The sequence below is a fragment of the Equus quagga genome, chromosome 4, assembly GCF_021613505.1.
Source record: "Equus quagga isolate Etosha38 chromosome 4, UCLA_HA_Equagga_1.0, whole genome shotgun sequence".
NCBI lineage: Eukaryota > Metazoa > Chordata > Mammalia > Perissodactyla > Equidae > Equus > Equus quagga.
Genome location: NC_060270.1, coordinates 44,431,213 through 44,449,756, shown reverse-complemented (window position 1 = coordinate 44,449,756; position 18,544 = coordinate 44,431,213). Strand labels below are relative to the sequence as shown.

At 35.2% G+C, this 18,544-nt stretch overlaps 1 protein-coding gene across 7 annotated transcripts in view; it reads left to right on the top strand.

Annotated features, from left to right (window-relative positions):
* Positions 1-16,184, top strand: part of NAALADL2 (N-acetylated alpha-linked acidic dipeptidase like 2) — a 1,259,279-nt gene extending 1,243,095 nt beyond the window's left edge. For all 7 annotated transcript variants that reach the window (XM_046659057.1, XM_046659060.1, XM_046659059.1 and 4 more), the window contains one exon: positions 8,840-16,184. In XM_046659057.1, coding sequence (XP_046515013.1) covers positions 8,840-9,038 — 199 coding nt within the window. In that variant the 3' untranslated portion in view covers positions 9,039-16,184. The remainder of the gene's footprint in view (positions 1-8,839) is intronic.
* The last annotated feature ends 2,360 nt before the right edge of the window (positions 16,185-18,544 follow it).

Sequence of the window (18,544 nt, the reverse complement as noted above, 5' to 3'; positions counted from 1 at the left end):
GCCCTCAATATCTGCTCTCCTCGGGTGTTGGCTTGATGAGGTCACCTTCACATTAGCTTTCACTTCAGTATGGGCTTTCCTCTAGGCTTCAAGGGCCCTCAGGGATCTTTGATGTTCTCATGCATGAATGTCCCCTCCCCTGTTTCTTCCCCCTTAGAGGCTGTGGTCCCAGATCCCAGTCTTTTGGGGAAGGAGAAAAATTTTCTCTTACCCCATCCCACCTCCTCTGAGGGGTGATTCAGCCTCTCTGCCCTCCGTAGTATGGCTGAATGGGTCTCTTAGATGTCTTTTGTGTTGTGTTTTGATGTCCTCTGTTGGAGTATGAATTTTTTTTTGTTGTATGGTGGAGGGGAGAGATTATCAGGAAAGTTCACTCTGCCATGATCTGATTTACTGGAAAGTTTTTGAGTTCAGAAATAAAATTTTTCCCTGTTGATAAACCATCAAGTACTGTGTGGTTGAAGGGAGTCTTCCTTGAATGTCCTAAAAGATATCCTCTTTCTCAGGAAACTTGAGGAACAATGTAGTTAGCTGGACTGAGAACTCTTGAGATATTAACTGTATAGAATACAGTTGGTTACTCTCTCTACTGTTCTCTGCTCTATTTTTTATGTAATATTAATGGAAACTGACAGAATCACTTTTGTCCATTTCTTGGTCTGTAGCTCAGCAAGATAATCTGTATTAAAAACAACAACAGTATGCTGTGATGGTTAGCTTATTTTTTTATTTAGTGGAAAAACTCCCACCTGGCACTCTAAACAGATTTTAAAACTTCTAATGAATCAACAGAGATATCCTAATTTTATAATGCATACATCATGAGGAATCTTTGGCACAATTTTCCAGCAGTGTCTTTTGAATTCAGCCAGTCTTTTATGGAACTGTCAAATTTACATCATACGAGGCACTCTGTCAATGTTATTAAGAGAGAATAGAGAACTGATGCCTATAGCAAGCTAAGACCTTCCTTTCCCACAGGGAAGAAAAACACTACCAAATTATGTCAGTTATCTATTGCTCCATTGAAAATAGCTCCAAAATTTAGTGATTTAAACAACTGCTTATTTTATCCATAATTCTTCAATATGGCCATCTAGGCTGGATTTAGCTGGGTGGGCCAGCCTGAGTATCTTTTGGCTGTGTTTATGTCTACAACCAAATCTTCTGTTGCCAGCTTGGCTGGGGGCTACTTAGTACAGGAAGGCCTCAGTTGAACAGCTCCTTTCTGCTCCAGGAGTTCTCTCTTTTTCCAGCAGGCTACCCCAGAACTGTTCACAAGGTGGTTTGGCAGGGTTCCAGAGAAAGACAGGAAGCATTCAAGACCTTCTGAGGCATAGGCTGACCACATGTGCCACATTCTATTGGTCAAATCAGATATTAAAGCCAAACCAGATTCAAGAGGTAGGGAAATAGACTCCACTGCTTGACAGAAGGAGCTGCAAAGTCATATTTTAATGTGGCCTGCATACAGGGAGGGGAATGATTGTAGCCATTTTTGTAAATGACCTACCACACATGTCTTTCAGCCTCAGTTGTCTACAGAGTGAGTTTATGGCTTGACAATATAAACAATGGTCTTCTCATTCTGCTTCTGCTAGTATAAACCAAATTTAAATTTAGCTGAAAGGATATTTGTACTATAAATAGTGGCAGCCATGTATTTTGTAAATTCTCATGGACATAGTATCCAAGTCAAACAATATTTTCTAATGTTAATATAAATATAGTAATCTACTGCTAACTATGGAGTACAATTAGTATAATCCTTAAAAAGAGTTAGCAACAATTGTAAGAAATAGAGCTGGCCTTGTCTCTCTGCATTCTGCTTGAATTCCCAGTCAATTTTGAAAGGCATGACTTATTATTTAGAGTGATTTCATTTAGGAGTTTCTCAACCTAGGGTATAATGAATGTTAATTCAAGTTTAGAATGGATGGCATCCTGTGCCCATTTATGAATATAAGAAGGAACATTTGAAAGAGAGTCATCGTTTCCATCATTAATTTGCTAATTCACACACAGGAAATGACTCGTGAAGACTTTAGATGCTTTTGTTTCAAAATTCATTTTCTTCACTTTTCCTTTGCTTTAGTTGAGTGGAAAAGATTTGTCAGTTGAGTAAAGATGCTTCATCTCCTTCTCTGATGCTGCTGGGACTTATTAATTAGGTTGCTGAGTTTGGCGCTGCTCTTTCCTGGTCACTGTGATGTGTCATTGAAACAGACCCATTAAAATGAGTGATGTGTGTTGTAATTTCATTAGTGTCATCAATAATGTATTACACTTTCCTTTTAGTAGTCTCTTTGTGTTGTGTGTGGGTCAGGATGACTGTGTGAATTACATTTGTAAGATCCAAATTGTTACAGATGAGGGAAGATAGGCATGAGGGTGGAATTAATGTTACTTTAAACATGATAACTACTAAAATGATTTCAATTAAATAATATTTTAATTAGGTCTGATGTCTCTACATGCCATACTGAGTACATGTTGTGTGTATGCAAATAGGATGGTGACTTATTGAATTAATAACAGTTCATTCTTTCTGCAAGAAAACTTTTCTGAATTGGATTAAAGCAGGTGTGTGTAAGAGCAAGAATGGTTCACTAAGGAATATAATTCCTTGTGGTTGTAAAGGACAGACTCTTGACATAGAAACTCTTCAAGTGCATTTTCTCGCATTCTTTCCATTCTTTTTTCCTGCCAGACATGTGCCTTCTGACTAGCATTGGGGGTCAGAATTTGCCATTCCAAAATCTCTGAAACTTTGACCTTTCCCATACCTGCCTAAAAGAATTTAAGATAAAAGGCTTGTTACAAACAGGCCATCACCATAGAAAACTCTGAGTATGGCAGACTGCCTTGCTAAGCCCATTTTTATCAAAGCTCTCTCTCTCTCTCTCTCTCTCTCTCTGTCTCTAGGGTCACAGGGTCATATAGTCTATCAATGGCCCAGCAAACAATTGTTTACCAAACATTTGCTTTTCCATCTCCATCTGAATTGCCTTCCTCCCCTTTGAAGTCCCAAACCACTGCTCCCAATGTCCTGCTTTGTCCTTAGCTGAAAATGGGATTAAGATGGTGGCTTCTGCCACTTTGGTGAGTTACTCAGTTTTCCTGGGTTTCTCCCATGCATACATGTTAGCAAACTTTGTTTGATTTTCTCGTATTATTCTGTCTCATGTCAATTTAATTCTTAGATCAGCCAGGAGTACCTAGAGGATAGAAGAATAGTTCTTCCTCTCCTGTAGTAGCTTTTGGTCAATTTTTAGTCTGCCATAATCTGAAAATATGGGTCTATAACTGAGAAGAAGAGACATAATTGGGTACTCTGATATGCTGCATATTGTTGAAATCTTAACTCCATTTAACTGAGGTTCAATTTTGGTGACATTATGTAGGAATACAAAGAGCTTTGGCTTAAAAATTTCCATCAGAAGCATTGATCCAATTGAAATATTTAAAATGCATTTGCCTATTAAAAAATGGTACGAAAGTAATTTTGTTCCCTAGGGATGATCCTGGGGTAGTTAGCGTTAGTGATTGAATATATAACAAAGTTTTCAGAACTAAGAAATATATGGAAATATACGTGATGAAATATAAAAACACTGCCACATTTTTTTGTCTTCTATTCAAATATTAAAATTAAAATAATATGATGGTGCTTTTTTGGAAAAGGACTCCAAATGCAGAAATTTATTTTATGTAAACAGGAAGTTAAATGGTTTTAGGAACACAAAAGAGGGATAGGAAAAGATGAGCCACTTCTGAAGATCAGTATGAGAAATTATCCTTCTCATGAAAATTTAAAGAAGATATTTTTGTTCTCCCCAATTTGTTTTTAAGATAAAACAATCTATCAAGGTGAAAAACTTCTTTTATAGTAAAGACCAACTTGTTTAAGTTATATCAGCAGCTACCCAAAATGAAGATTTTCTTTTAAATTATGATGAAAGAATCCTAGTCGCTCATCTTCAATGAGAATCTTAGTATCTGTAGTTTTATGCTGATTTGTATCCAATTTGAGTAGAAATGGGTATGAGTGTTTATCTTACATAAAAGCTTGCCACAGCCTACTACTTGAATCATGTGGCATACAGAAAATGTGTTTAGCTCCTTGTAGAATTTCACAAACCAAAAAAGGACCTATTTCTACTCAGGTAGAATGTTTACATTCATTATAAAAGTATGTTACTATGTTGCTTACTAGTTAGAAAAAGCAAATGTTGGCACACCACAGATTCTATTGCATTGGTATTTAAGAAATATATGTATTGCTCTTCAGTTAAAATAAAAAAACAATAATTGTATTTCTTGTGCTTTAGACCTAAATATTCTTTTTAGGATGTATTTTTATTCTTCTACATTATCTCTCTTCTAGATATTTTATAGTAGTTATGGCTGAAATTTTACATAAATATATTAGAGCTTTTGCTCATGCTTCAGTGATTTGTCATTGAGGGATTAATCCTGTAACCTTTATGAGCATGTTTTATTAATATCATCTTATCATTAAATTGAATATTAATAATATTTAACATTTAATAACCATAGAATGTGTATGTAGGAATGTATTTTGCACCAGTGGACTTTGAATATGTGGAAAAGTCACTATAACAGCCCAAAAATCATTAAACATGCTCCCCATCGTATATCACTTGCGCTGGTACAACTCATTTAAGGGGCAGTTCTGGATAACAATGATTCTAATATCTTTGCTTGTCAGAATGCTGAGCAATATGCCTTCAAGGAATGGAAGTATTTGGTACAGCTTTTGAAAATATCTATTGCACTCTTAAATTCTGGAAATATATTTACCATGAAATGATTTGTAATTAAACATGAAACTGATAAAGTGGAGAGTGAGATTTCAAAACCATAAATATAGGAAAGGTGATTAAACATTTCTATAATACTACTTTAGTTATTGGTGATATAAACGATATAAGTTGTCTGCAAAGGAGTACTTTTTAAATGATTGAGTAATTAAAATATATTTTAAACTGTTTTTATGCTCAAAATACCTTAATTATTAAACCATTTTTCATTATATATATTTGTTTGTGTGTTTGTTTAAATGGTTCACTATGAATTTAAATGTGTTTGATAGGTATCCTGACACAAAAACCCACTTCTTTTTTTAAATGGAAATTAGAAAAGATTACATTAACTTGAAAAAAGTGACTTTTGTATACATTCTGTCATTTAGGAGACTACATGCTACATGGGCCTGAGGCAGTTTCATCCCCATTTGGGAAAATTCTTTGGTTGTATCAAGTTTCCTCTGTATTATTTGATTTCTTTTATTTTTTCCCCCTTTAGTGATATAAAACTAATAGAACTAATATTTAGGGAAATTTTAATTAGATATTTTGCTAATTCTCACTATTTTGTTTAAATCATTTTCATATAATCAAAACAACAGCTTTTACACTTAACAAATGTATACATATGTATATGTGCATACATATATAATTGCTTATATCATTAGTTGAGCATGATATAATGGCTTTTACTGAAAATTTCTTTAATTTATAAATACTGTGGGACTAGCAGAAGGGAAATCTCTATTTTAAAGAGTGTTCTACTTCTGGAATTAGATCCACATTCTCATAGTACACTCAGTACCAGAGCATTGCTCACGACTCACTTACCACTCCGTTTGGAAGATGTTTTTCTTTTTACCATATCCAGGAAATATATGTGTCTTAACACTAAGTTTATACCTGAATTTAAGAATATTTGGATGTAGAGTATCTCTCTTGCACTGCTGTATTTAATTCATACAAGTTTATTCATAGGTACGAAGATCAAGCATATTGGATTATTAGGGATAGTTCCCATTTCAAATGATCTGTTTTGAAAAAATCATTGAAATAACCTTTGAGTTGAAGGATCTTCTACCCCATTGCCACGCACCCCAATTTACTCATTGTCAACTGAAATTTTTCTCCAAAGACACAAAATCTGTTAGTCTCAAGTTCGTTAAGGCTTAAAATGCAAAATTACCTGTATTGATATAATTTACCCTTGCATTATCAGGAATCTACTAAGTTCCCGTCGCTGGACTAAGCCTGATAAAAGTCTAAGTAAATTAAATCACCATGATTGAAGACCACCTATGTTCACAGCACTGAATTAGGCCTTATATAGAAGTAGCATATTTCTCACCCCTGATGTGTAAAACGATGATATCACAACATATCCTTGAATACGTAGGGATCAGAGTTCTACAACAGAGAAGAAAAGACACTGAAAAGATGGAGAAGTGAATATCATCAGAAACCAGTTGAATATGTATGGGAAAGAGTTGACTCGTAGGGTTCTGGCATAAGTGATGTGGTCGATTTCGGTGCCGGTTCACCACCACAGAGCACAGAGTGGGAAGTACAGGAGAGGCTGAAGTTGATTCGATAGAAAACAATGATCTAAAACTCCATGTAAAAGTGAGATTAGTGCTAGGGAAAAATAGAAATTAATTAAATCTTGTACTGTAAATCTTGTACCGTGGCCCTCACTCTATCTTCTCACACTTATAACTGTGTAACTCACATCTTTGTCACCTTTCATCTGAACTAAGTGGTGCTCCAGGGTTTATATTACAACCAAAGTGATTATTCCAAAATAAAATCTAATAACCTTTCTCTTTTGCTTAAGATCTTTGCTAGTTTCCTATTGTCCATAAGGAAAAGGGTCATCGCCTTAGCTTGCTATGAAAGGCCCTATATGATGGCATGGCTTGCTCTCCCACCGTTCTACTCTGGCTGCCCACTCTGGCCTTGAACTCTGGTCCCACAGAAACACTGACACTGATTCACAGAGAACACCAAGCTGTTTTATAAATTCATACCTTTGCATATGCTGTTCCTCCTACATAGGGTGCTCTTTCCACTTTCTAGCTTGTTTCATTTCCTAAAGCTTTGTGACTGGTAATCCCATCATCCTTCAAGATGAAATTTAAGTATTTTCCATTATGAACTTTTTTCTGAACTTTCCCACTGTCAACCCTTCATCTGTTATCCCTAAACCTTATATTTCTAATATGACACTTAGACAGCTGATAATTTCAATTATTTACATCTGCCTCTCTTATTAGACCATGGAACTTCAGCTATTTTAACTAGCCTTGGATTGGGAATAAGTCAAATAATGAAATAATCCACAGTTTTCTGACAAAATGCTTCTCTTTCTATCTATCAACGAATAAAAGGAACTGCTTTAGACTTGCCCAAGGCCAAATTCCTCTTTCTCAGAAATTTGGATGAATTTCAGGACACCATCTTATTACACACTCCACATTTATGAGAAGATGATATTCTAAATGTCAAATATATACAAAAGAAGAGAGAATAGTCTAGTGAATTCCATTATCCAGTTTCAGCAATTATTAACAATCTTTTTAAAATTAATTAATTATTTTTTCATTTACTTTTTAATTGCAGTAACATTGGATTATAACAATATATAGCTCTCAGATGTACTAACAGTCAATCTTTTCCCACCTATACAGTCCACAGCTCCACTCTCCTTTTTCCTCCAAAACATTTTGAAGTAAATCCCAGACATGAAAACCTTTTATTTGAAAATATCACTGTGTGTATTTCCAGAAGATAAAGATACTTTTTGAAAACATACTGATGATACTGTTATCACAACTAAAATATTAACAACTCCCTAATATTAGCAAATTTTCAGTTAGTATTTAATTTTGCACTACGTCTCATTTTTTAAACAGTTTGTTTGAACAAAGACCTAGTCGAGTCTATGCTTTGGGACTGGTTGATAGGTTTCCTTTAATCTAAAGCAGTAGTTCTCACTTGGGGGTAATTTTGTTCTGTAAGGAACAGTTTTGGCAGTCTGGAGACATTTTTGGTTTTCACAACTGCTAGGGGCTGAATGTTTGTGTCCTCCCAAAATACATATGTTAAAACCTTGACCCTAATTCGATGGTATTTAGAGGTGTGACCTTTGAGAGGTAATTAAGATTACATTAGTCAGGCTGGTGGAGCTCTCATGATGGGACTAATACTCTTATAAAAAGAGGAGGAGACCCAGGATCTTTCTGTCCATGTGCATGCACCAAGGAAGGCCGTGTGAGAATATAACCAGGAAGAGGGCTCTCACCAAGAAGCTGACCATGCTGGCACCCTGATCTTGGTCTTCCGGTCTTTAGAACTATAGAAATAAACATTTGTTGTTTAAGCCACCGGGTCTATGGTATTCTGTTATAGAAGGCAGCACTGACTGAGACCACTAAAGGAGGGGTACTACTGATACCCAGAAGGTAGAGGCCAGGGATACTGCTAAACATCCTACAATGCACAGGCCAGCTGCCACAATAAAGAATTACCGGTTGAGAAACCCTGCTCTAGAAGTTCATCCTTCACCTATTCTTATTGCAATCTATTTCTTGAATAAGCTGAATCATTTGTCCTATAGAGTTTCCCACAGTCTGTTTTGCTGATGACACACCATGGTATCATTTAGTATATTTCTCTGTCTCTTGTATTTTTTAGCAATTAGAATTAGAAGCTTCATCAGATTCAGATTCAATTTTTTAAGCAAAACTACTTTAGTCTGTTTCATAGAAAGTGTTGTCTACTTCCATCAGGTGGCACGTAATGTCTGATTCTCTCTCATCACTACGGGAAACTTTTGATGATCAATGTTGACATCCATTAATTCATTAGAGGTTGAAAAATGATACTGCATTTTTATAATTTCTTCTTCAATCATTGCAAGCATCATTGTGTCTTGGAAATATTCATTAAAACGTTGGGTATGAAAATAGCATTGTGCATAAAACATTTACACATTCCATATTTCTTTTTAGAAATATACTGTACCACGTTGATGAGAAGACAAGCCAGTTTTCAATACTTCTGGAGGCTTCGGAGCACTGCAAGTCACTTCCATCAAATAAGACCCTTCAAGAAGCTCTGTCAGAGGTGTTGAACAGCATTAATTCAGCTCAGGTTTACTTCAAAGCAGGACTTGATGTGTTCAAGAATGTCTTGGTTGGAAAGAACTAAGAAAACTCTCAGCATTTTAAAAAGTTTGTTTACAATTCCTCAAGCAAAAGCTCTAATCTGACCAGATTTTCTGACATTGAAGACTTTTTCCCCCAAAATGGCTTTTCATACAAGTTTAAAGCTATTATTAATTGTATTTTTAATGTACATATGAAAAGAGCATTTTGCACATTTAATATTTTTCTTATATCTACATTTCTGAATATGTAAAAGCAAGTTATTGAAATACTTAAGATTTATCTATTAAAAAGAAATCTGCTGTATTTTTATATATATAAAATATTTTGGGGAAAATGTTCCAAGAAGTTCTGGACAATCTTCACTCCTATGGATAAAACACATAGGAATAGAGGTTATTCCCTATGTTAGAGCGATTAATGACCTAATTTCTGTAATAGAAATGGAGAGTTAATACGGTTTCAGATTAACTTCACTAGTAAGTATTCAATATGAAGAATTCAAGTATTCTGACCAAGTGATTGGTTGACCAAAACCACTTTGAATGTTTCTATTTTACGAAATGAAGTGCCTGTTCATAACACAACTAGATGTAGTAATACACTGGTTATGAAATTGTGTTTTTTTTTAAGTATTAATGAAAAAAGGAGCCATAAACATTCCAGGGGAAAATCTCAAGGTAGCTGCACAGAGCAATTTAAATGCAAATTTTTTTCCTAACAACTTATAAGGTGACTAGCTTTGAAACCTCTAATTTGCCTCAGTTGATTTCGTAAAAATTTCAAGAGTGATGTATGTCTTATGAGGGAGAATATATTTCTTATTTATTCTTCTGTTGTTTCTGTTGGAAGCACTGAAACCTAGCTACTCTAAAATGAAAGCATCTCATATTGCTCTTGCTTCTTGTATCTTTTCTGAAACTCCTTGCTGTAAGGCAGTTTTCACAGAATACCATATAATTTCCACAGGAAAGTAGCAAAGTTTCTCTTTGAAAACCCAAAATATCTTAAAAAGCATCAAATTGCTATTTCTGCCACTGACAAAAAGGACTTACCATAAAAGAAACAGTTGTTTTGATCAGTGAAAAGCTCCTTAATTCTATGAAGAAACTTGATATTTTTCCCTTCTTTATCCTTGATTGTGACAAAGATGAAAACATAGAAAATATTCACGCAGAATTTTGTGCAGAAAATATAATGTTACTATAAGATTGTTTTTCCCAGGCTTCAGTTCTTCTCTCATGTGGAAAATGAAGTTTTTCATATCGACATTGTCATTAAATGGCCCTAGCATCCACTATTCCCTGAAACCTTAGAATTCTATTAGGTGACAGTTTAAACTTTTAGCTTACCTTTAGAAACATTCTTCTGGTATTGAATAAAGCAATTCCCCTTGAGAAACATATCTTCAGAATATTTCATGTGAATTTTCTCTACCTAACACAACACACAAGTGGACTTCTCCATTACACACCGCTAGAGCAACATTAGAGACACTGCCTGTGTGTCTAAGTCTTCAGTTTTTATGGATAAGCCTAAGCCTAATCTTAGTTTAAAGGAAAGCTAAAGTTGAAGGAAAAGAATTAATCAGTATTGATTAATTGATTTATAAGGGTCAGCTGTTCCTACCATAAGTAATGTTTACATGCTCAAGGCAAAGAAGAGAGTTGAAGTAATTAGCTAGATAATTCAAGCAGAAATCCATTTTCATGTGAAGTGCCTGCGTGTACATATTTTTACATGAGAAATGAAACTATCTTACAATTTTTTTAAACCAATGTACTTGCTTGTTTGAAAATATCTGCCATGCTGAGGAGTGTCTACAGGAAAGAACTAAAAGGAACAGGCTCCTGTATGCCTCAAACTCAGTGCCCCCTCTTGCTCCACCAAAATCAACAGCACAAAAGAGGTGGGAACACACATGCAGACACGTGTGAGGCCAAATGATAAAATGCTTTATACCAAAGGATTTTAAATATTTAATCAAGCTTCAATGTATTCATTCCAGTTCTTCATTTGGAGTTGAATTTAAAACATGCAAAAACAAATAAGTATTGGTTTGGTAGTTTATCATCTTAGAACAAAATCCTAAGTAATTTAACTCCCTTAGTCTGTAAGAGCTTTGAGAGCACAAAATCTATTTGTAAGCTTTTGTTCAAAGATTGTGTACCTAGGTAAACCACATTCCACTGATAAAAATCTCTATATTATGTATTCCTCACTTCTAAATTCAAATGCTATTTGACAACTGAAGTTAACTATGGGCAAACATGTTTCTCTTAGTCTATTTAAGCGATTATGTGAAGAAACTAAATTATAATTAAAACAGATGTCCACCAATTCTGTAGATGCTGCTCCACACCTTTGACTACAGCAAACCTCTTCACTAGGAGCATTAGTGCTATGGTATGATTACCTCAGGCTTCCTGCAAATTTGTATCATTTTAATTTTTTCCCCAATAGATCCAAGTAAATAAAATCTTACGCAAATTAATAACCAGCGTCTTCAGTGAATTGGTAGTAGGTTTAAATTGTTGCTGAGAGATCTGGGAGCCTGGTTCTTCTCACAATCCTTCATACATAGAATTGTGCCAGGACATGATGAATCATTAATGGTTATTCTCCCAAGAAAATGTGGCAAGTCTGCGCCACTGAATTTGGGTTCAAGAAGGGTATGCACGGGAAATTGCCCTCTCTTGAAAGGATAGATTCTGGAGTCAGAAGAAAGCCTAAGAGACATTCTGGTCTAAGCCCTCAGACGTTACCCTCAGCCATGGAAAGCATCGTCAGCCCCATCAGATGCAGTAACTCAAGCCAAAGGGATTAAGGAATGTGGATATACTCACATATTCAATTAGCAGCAAAAGCACTCCTGGAATTTAAGCTTCTCTGCTTTTTCGTGCAGTGTATCCAGCTCTCTCCCTAAGGTGCTAGGATTATAAATGCTCTTTTCCAGGGCATTCTATGTAACCAGCCATTCTATCAGACGCTGTATGGCCTGGAATCACTGCTTTTAATTAAGGACTAGCTCATTGTCTAACCATAGCTGACCAGCAGAACTGTCCCATTGAACCCAGGCAAGGACACAAAAACTGGGTCCTTGGGGAAGAGTGGGGAGAGGCTCTACCTGATGCCAGAAGTCAGGAAGCAGGGCCTTGAGTAAAATGCTTTTACGAGACAACATTTCAGCTCTATATTAAATCAGCAATCTAAATCAGTGTTTCTCAAAATGTGGATTTGAAGGAGTGAGGCCTAGGAATCTTCATCTTCGGTAAGATTTCCCAAATTATCCTTATGCACACCGATGTTTAACAATTTCTAATCTACATTAATCCTGGGTCCTGAGAAAATATTATTTGGCAGTGTATCTAGATAAATTGAAGAGTCACAATAACAAGAGGTACCTAAAGCTTTGCTATTAATGGCACCATTAAAAAAAGAGAGAGAGAATAACCATTGTATCTCTCAAAAAAAGGATGTAGACATAGCTAACATTTGTGCCTGTTACATGTGCAAAATGGTTCTAGACTTCTCATTTGTTTTTTTCTAATTGAATCCCCACAAAACCTATTTTTAAAAATGAGGAAACTTGATTGAATGACTTGTTCAAAGTCCCAAGGCTAATAAAAATGGCTGAGGTGTGTTTCTCTCCTGGGCCCTCTGGTATCCAGTCTTGTGTTCTTCACACTGAGTGCTGCAGAAAACATCAGAAGAATCTTTTGGTTATAGAAAGTGATATAATTGAAAATTTTAATGTATTTCTACACAACTGATCAGACTGTGTAGTCTGCCACTTCACTGGTTTAGTGAAGGAGTTTGAAGAAGCAAATTACATCATTCCTCTAAAGATAGCCCACTCCAACAATGGTGTACATATGTAGGTAAATGAGAAGATGTCTATCAGAGCATTAAAAATAAGTGCACCATTGTAGAATACCATGACAGCTAGATGCAAAATAGTAAAGAAAGACCAGAAGCCACATATCTGACAATTTCCTCCTCAAAACGCCTATATAATTTCAATGGAAACAAAGAAAACCCCAGGTGCTGGGATTTACAACCACAGTTTTATATCATCCTTAAAAACTCAGAATAATTGACTTGTTAAATTAAATAAATATGTAGCATACGGTAGGTTTCCCCAATGGAAAGATGTGTTACAAAAATAAACAATTATTTGTTACCATCTGCCTGATGGTGAATCAGCATCTTTGCCTCAAATGCAAAACTATAATTATTTGCACAATAAATTGGTAGACCCAGCCAAAAGTGTTCTCAAGAGACATTCTGTGGTAGGTGTAATTAATTAGTCCAAAAATTAAGCTAACTCGGAGGGTAGCACATTGTCATCTCATTGGTTTAATAGACTGCTTAAATGTGCCTTAGCGCACATTCCCTTAACAGAAAGGAATTACTTTAAACTGCCGATCCGCGTGTGAGCGGAAGGGAAATGGGTCCACATATTCCAGTAGTTATGTCAGCAACATAACAGTTCCATCACAGGAGCACAGATGCAACCCAGGGGAAAAAACGAACAATGTGGTATTTGTGAAAAGAAATATTCTGCTTAGCTATACAAGTGAATCTCTATTTCTTGCTTGAGTTTAAATTGCTAGCTTAAAAAAGTGTCATTGGAGTCTCCTATTCTGAAAGATCTTGAAGAACTTCAGAGTCCTAAGCACCCCAATAAATGCAAATAATTTTCAATTTACGTTGTTTGTCTTATGCAATTCAGAATTTCAAATGATGAGAATTTGAAAGAAGAGGAGTTTCAAAAGAAATTTTTAAAATGTAGTTTTTCTGGTCATCACCATGTCCACTCAGTTTTCTGTTTTTCTAGACATACTCCAGCAATGGGATCAGGCTTTTTTTTCTTACCCTGAGAAAGTAATTTTAGGATCTATTTGTCTCAATATAGATTTATCTGTTAATCAGCCAGTTTTATTTCCACAGTATCTTTCCATTATCCTTTGAAGAGGTACACTGAAGTGCCCTTAGCATACCTGAGGCTGCCAAGAATCTTGAGACCTTATCTATTGCGCGATGACATACTTCTCAAAGACATTTATAATCTCATATTGAGATTGTATCCGAATTTACAAAGCAAAGGATTAAACTGAGGCACTTTCAGGGAGCATTCAAGAAAAAGAAGCTGCTTCTAATTTTAATATGTTTCTGGTTAGATTATCTTGTGTTTGAATTATATAGTTAAAGAATTTTCTGTAACCAAAATGGTAATTTTATGTTTTCAGCCCAAATCCAATCATTGAGGCCAAAGAAATGCGTGGCCACTCTAATTTCTTAAGAAGGATTCTTTCAAGAATTAACTCAGGAGTGGTGGATTCAGTGCTTCTATCTAGACAAAGCTTTAATGAGTGTAGACAGACCCTAACAGTATTCGCCTAATTCCTTTGATGTCTTAAGTCAATAAGCGCTGAGGTAGCTTGTCTCAGAGGGAAACAGATTTTATTTTCCAGGGGCTAATTAACATGCACCACCTCAGTCCCCAGAGGACCACGCAGGTGCCTGTACTCTGCCATATGTCATGTGCTATATTCCAGCAAACTCAAGAGATTAATATACAATCATTATTATGAATTATTATATTGCATTGAAGTTAATGTCGGTCTTTTGTTCTAATTAAAGTACAAACTTGGCATCTGAATAGCAGCTTAGTTAGAGAAGTGGAGTGAGAGTCTCTATTTTAATGAACTACATCTATTTTTCAATCAAAATGTGTAATTATTTAATTATCTAGCCCACTTAGTAAGTATATAACTCTTCAACTTATTCAAAGAATCTTTATTCAATGTTATCATGCAGATGGACACAATTTGGAGAGCATTTTATCTTTTCAAATTCTTAGCCATCGTTGAATTATGCTTTCACCAAATGCAGTAGTTTTATTCATATTAATTATTATTATTTATTTCCTTTTATATCAATCTGCTGCAAATGGACTACCTTACTCTGAAAGTCAAAAAAAAAAAAATGCCACTACTCAATAAAGACAATTTTATCATATCTGTTTAATAAGAAACAAACACACGAACAACATGCTTTACTACACCATTGCGAGTTGTTTTCAAGAAGCAAAATCTCCGGATGGTTAAGAGGAGCTCACATAATTATATTCCAAAGATGTTATAAATAATTCCATTTAGAAGCTGAGATAGGACTCTATTAGGTGATTTAGTGTTTACGTTTCACACAGAAAGGTTTAACGGCAAATATATCCCACACATTCGAACTTGCTACTTGGAGAATATGAATAAAATTGTATTCAGAAAAGAAAAGAGCTTTCTAGGACACGTTGCAGGGCTAATTTGTTTTTACAGACAACTAGAAATATCAGCACATCATTTTGATATTAGTTTTGTATATGTGTTTGCAATGTTAATATATACCACACATTTTTAAATCATGTCTCCAGAGTAGCAATATTTAGATATAAAAGATTTTATAATAAACAAAAGTTTTCAATTGTATAACCATAGAAAATATAGCCCTAAAATAAGGAATGATGATGAGCAGAAGATTTATAAGTTAACTTGAGATAAAATTTGGAGGACAATCTCTCCAATTAAATTTGCTTTGATTAAAAACAAATATCTTGAAAGGAGTGTCCCAATTAAAAAATTGCACTGAGCTGTTGTAGCGTTGAATATTGCTCGAAGTAATTTGATTATCATCTGTGATTCAGAAATCTTTTTATTGTATAGAAATTTTCATTGTCATTGTCTTTGTTGTGATTGATTTTTAATGACATTGATTTAGAGGCTGATGTCTATAGTTTTTTAATTACCATCTAGTCTTGAATGTCTAATTCCTATAATGTGTGGATGTCCATCAGGAATTTAGTGCTTTCTATATTTAGCCCAGGCGTGATCTCAATTTACTTTACAACTCTTTATGTAATACTCCCATGACTCAATATGCAGCTTACTTAGGAAAGTACTTTGTGATCTGGAGTGACAGAAAATGGATTCCGATGCCACACCCATTAAGAATATGAGTGAATGTTTTATATTTCAGTTGCTTAAATATTTGCACATAATTGAAAACATAGTACTATGAAATGAAGGCATCTTTTAAGAAATATATTCTGATTCATAAATGCAATGAGTATGTACAATGAAATGGTAATGTTTAAAACACCCATTTAAAAAATATTAAATACAGGTGAAAATCATTGCTATACTGTGTTTTATTATGACAATATATATCATATTTTAAATATGCAAAATTAATTTGCTGTTATTAGTGAATTTATGTAATGTGTATCACATCCAAACAAGAATAAGCCTTATTCAGGGAACATTCTATAAGGTTTTATTATCTTTTTCTTTGCCTTCCATTCTTCTCTCAAACACGTAGTTCTCATATTGGGCCATGTAGGTTTGCAGCTTGTGCCAAGTTTTAACATCAAGTAACAGTATCTGTATCAACTCCAATGCTAAAGAGTTTTGTTTTCGTGAAATGTGCTCTAAAAAATGCTGTCAGTTATTTATGACACAAAAAGGATCTCTATTTGCATGATGTTGCAGATTTCAGTCATTTATTCAATCATCAAACATTTACTAAGAATCTGTTCTAGGCCAGGCACTGTATTAAGTGCTAGAGGTACAAAAAATGATTAGTACTCTTTTACCTTCTACGACTCCGCAGCCAAATAGCACAGAAGACTTCAGTACAACTAACGGCGATCCTAGATTCAGACGTATCCATGGATAGTGTAATTTATTGCAAAGATATTGACAGAGCAGAGATAGCCTAAAGGCGCCATATGTTCAGGCTACATACTGTCTCACTGGGCCTTCCTTAAGGCTCTTTAAGACTAAAGAAGAGTGTTTTTCTCCAGTAGCTCTGCTATACGATAGCTGGCATTTACTAGGGTGTTACACTGTCAGGTATACACACACACACGTGCACACATAGGTATAAAAATTTGGAAAAAACAATCCTCAGAATAACATATATATTCTTCTACCCATGAAGTAAAATTAAAACAATGTACAAAATTATATATTATTCATGGATGTGTTTTTTGTAAAGTATGAAACTACAGACTGAAAAAATAAATACCTAATTTAAAACAAGTGCTAAGGGTGGGAGTACAGAATATGACAACTATAGTATTTTATTTCTTTTTTACACAAAAAGGAATTTATGCAAATGCAATAAACTAGTGAAGTGGTAGATTAGATTTTTATTCTCATTTCTTTATATCCTCCCTTGTCAGCTTGGATGGTGAATACATGTGTTTGTTATGGAATTACTAGCTTTCTGGATTAAAAATAAAATGCTCAAAGTAACATAAAATCTAAACGAGATCGTCTGATCCTGGAGCCCACTCTTATAACCATTAACCAAATCTGCCTTTCTAAATGACACAATTTTATCAGTACAATTCCTTTCTTCTCTCCTTCTTCAACTAGACTAATCTTATAAAGACAGAGGCATTCTTGCAAGGCATTCTCTGATATCCTAAATGCTCACAGTTATAATTTCAGCACAGTTATATTTTTGCCCAATTTGCTCCTCTTTGATTCTTCCCTGTCACAGTAGAAACACTGGATTCTCAAATCAAAAAAGTGGGAATAATATTTGATTCTTTTATTTCCTTCACTCCCTGCAAAATATAGCCTAAAGCTGTACATTTCTCCATCTGCATGGCTACAATCCTACTCAACATCAGTATCTTTCCTCCCCAGGTTGCACTAGTCATTATAAGTATTTCAAGCAAAGGAGATTTTAAAACAGAAAAATGATACAAAGTTATTAAAAGGGCTAGGATAATGAAAAGGTGAAGGTACTGTGTCTCAGAGATCAGTAATTGCAGGAAACTGCTCCTGGCCTTTGGGCTGGAGAAGCCTGAAGGAGGAAATCTATGATAAGCCAGGAGCCAACATTCTACTGATGTTTGGAAACTTTGTTGCTGCCGCTGGTGGAAGCACTGAGCGGAGAGCTTAAAGAATGGCCACAAGGTTGATCAGAAGCCTGGGAGCTGGTGTTCTCTCTGCCTCCCCTACGAGAAGCAGGAAAAAAGGTCTTCCACAGTTTTTTGACTAATACTTTCCTGCAAGTGCCTCTCATTGGCAGATCAAACTAGAATTCAGCTGGCATGAGAGGCTCTGAAATGTGTGTTCATGCTCCCAGCCACGGCATTAGTGGGGAGGACATAAGAGGTTAGGCATGGGACTGAAGCCACATAGATCATGGCTACCACATTCTCCAAATGGGACTCTATTCAAATGAATGAATATACTTAACTTTTTCATCCATGTGTATCAAGATCTCTTGAATTTTTTCCCCTGAATCTATGGATGTCACTTAACCACATAATCTATAAAAAACTAACATGAAATGACTTTAGTATAATATTCCTGTACCACTCCATAACCAACAAAATGGCCAGCCCCAAGGCAGAGCTACAAAGCAGAGACCTGTAAACACACAGCTACAGTAAAGCCCCAGGTCTGATAAGGAAGCCTAAACAAGGTGGTAAGTGAGCAGAGAGTAAGAATCATTAAATCTTATTGAAGCCAA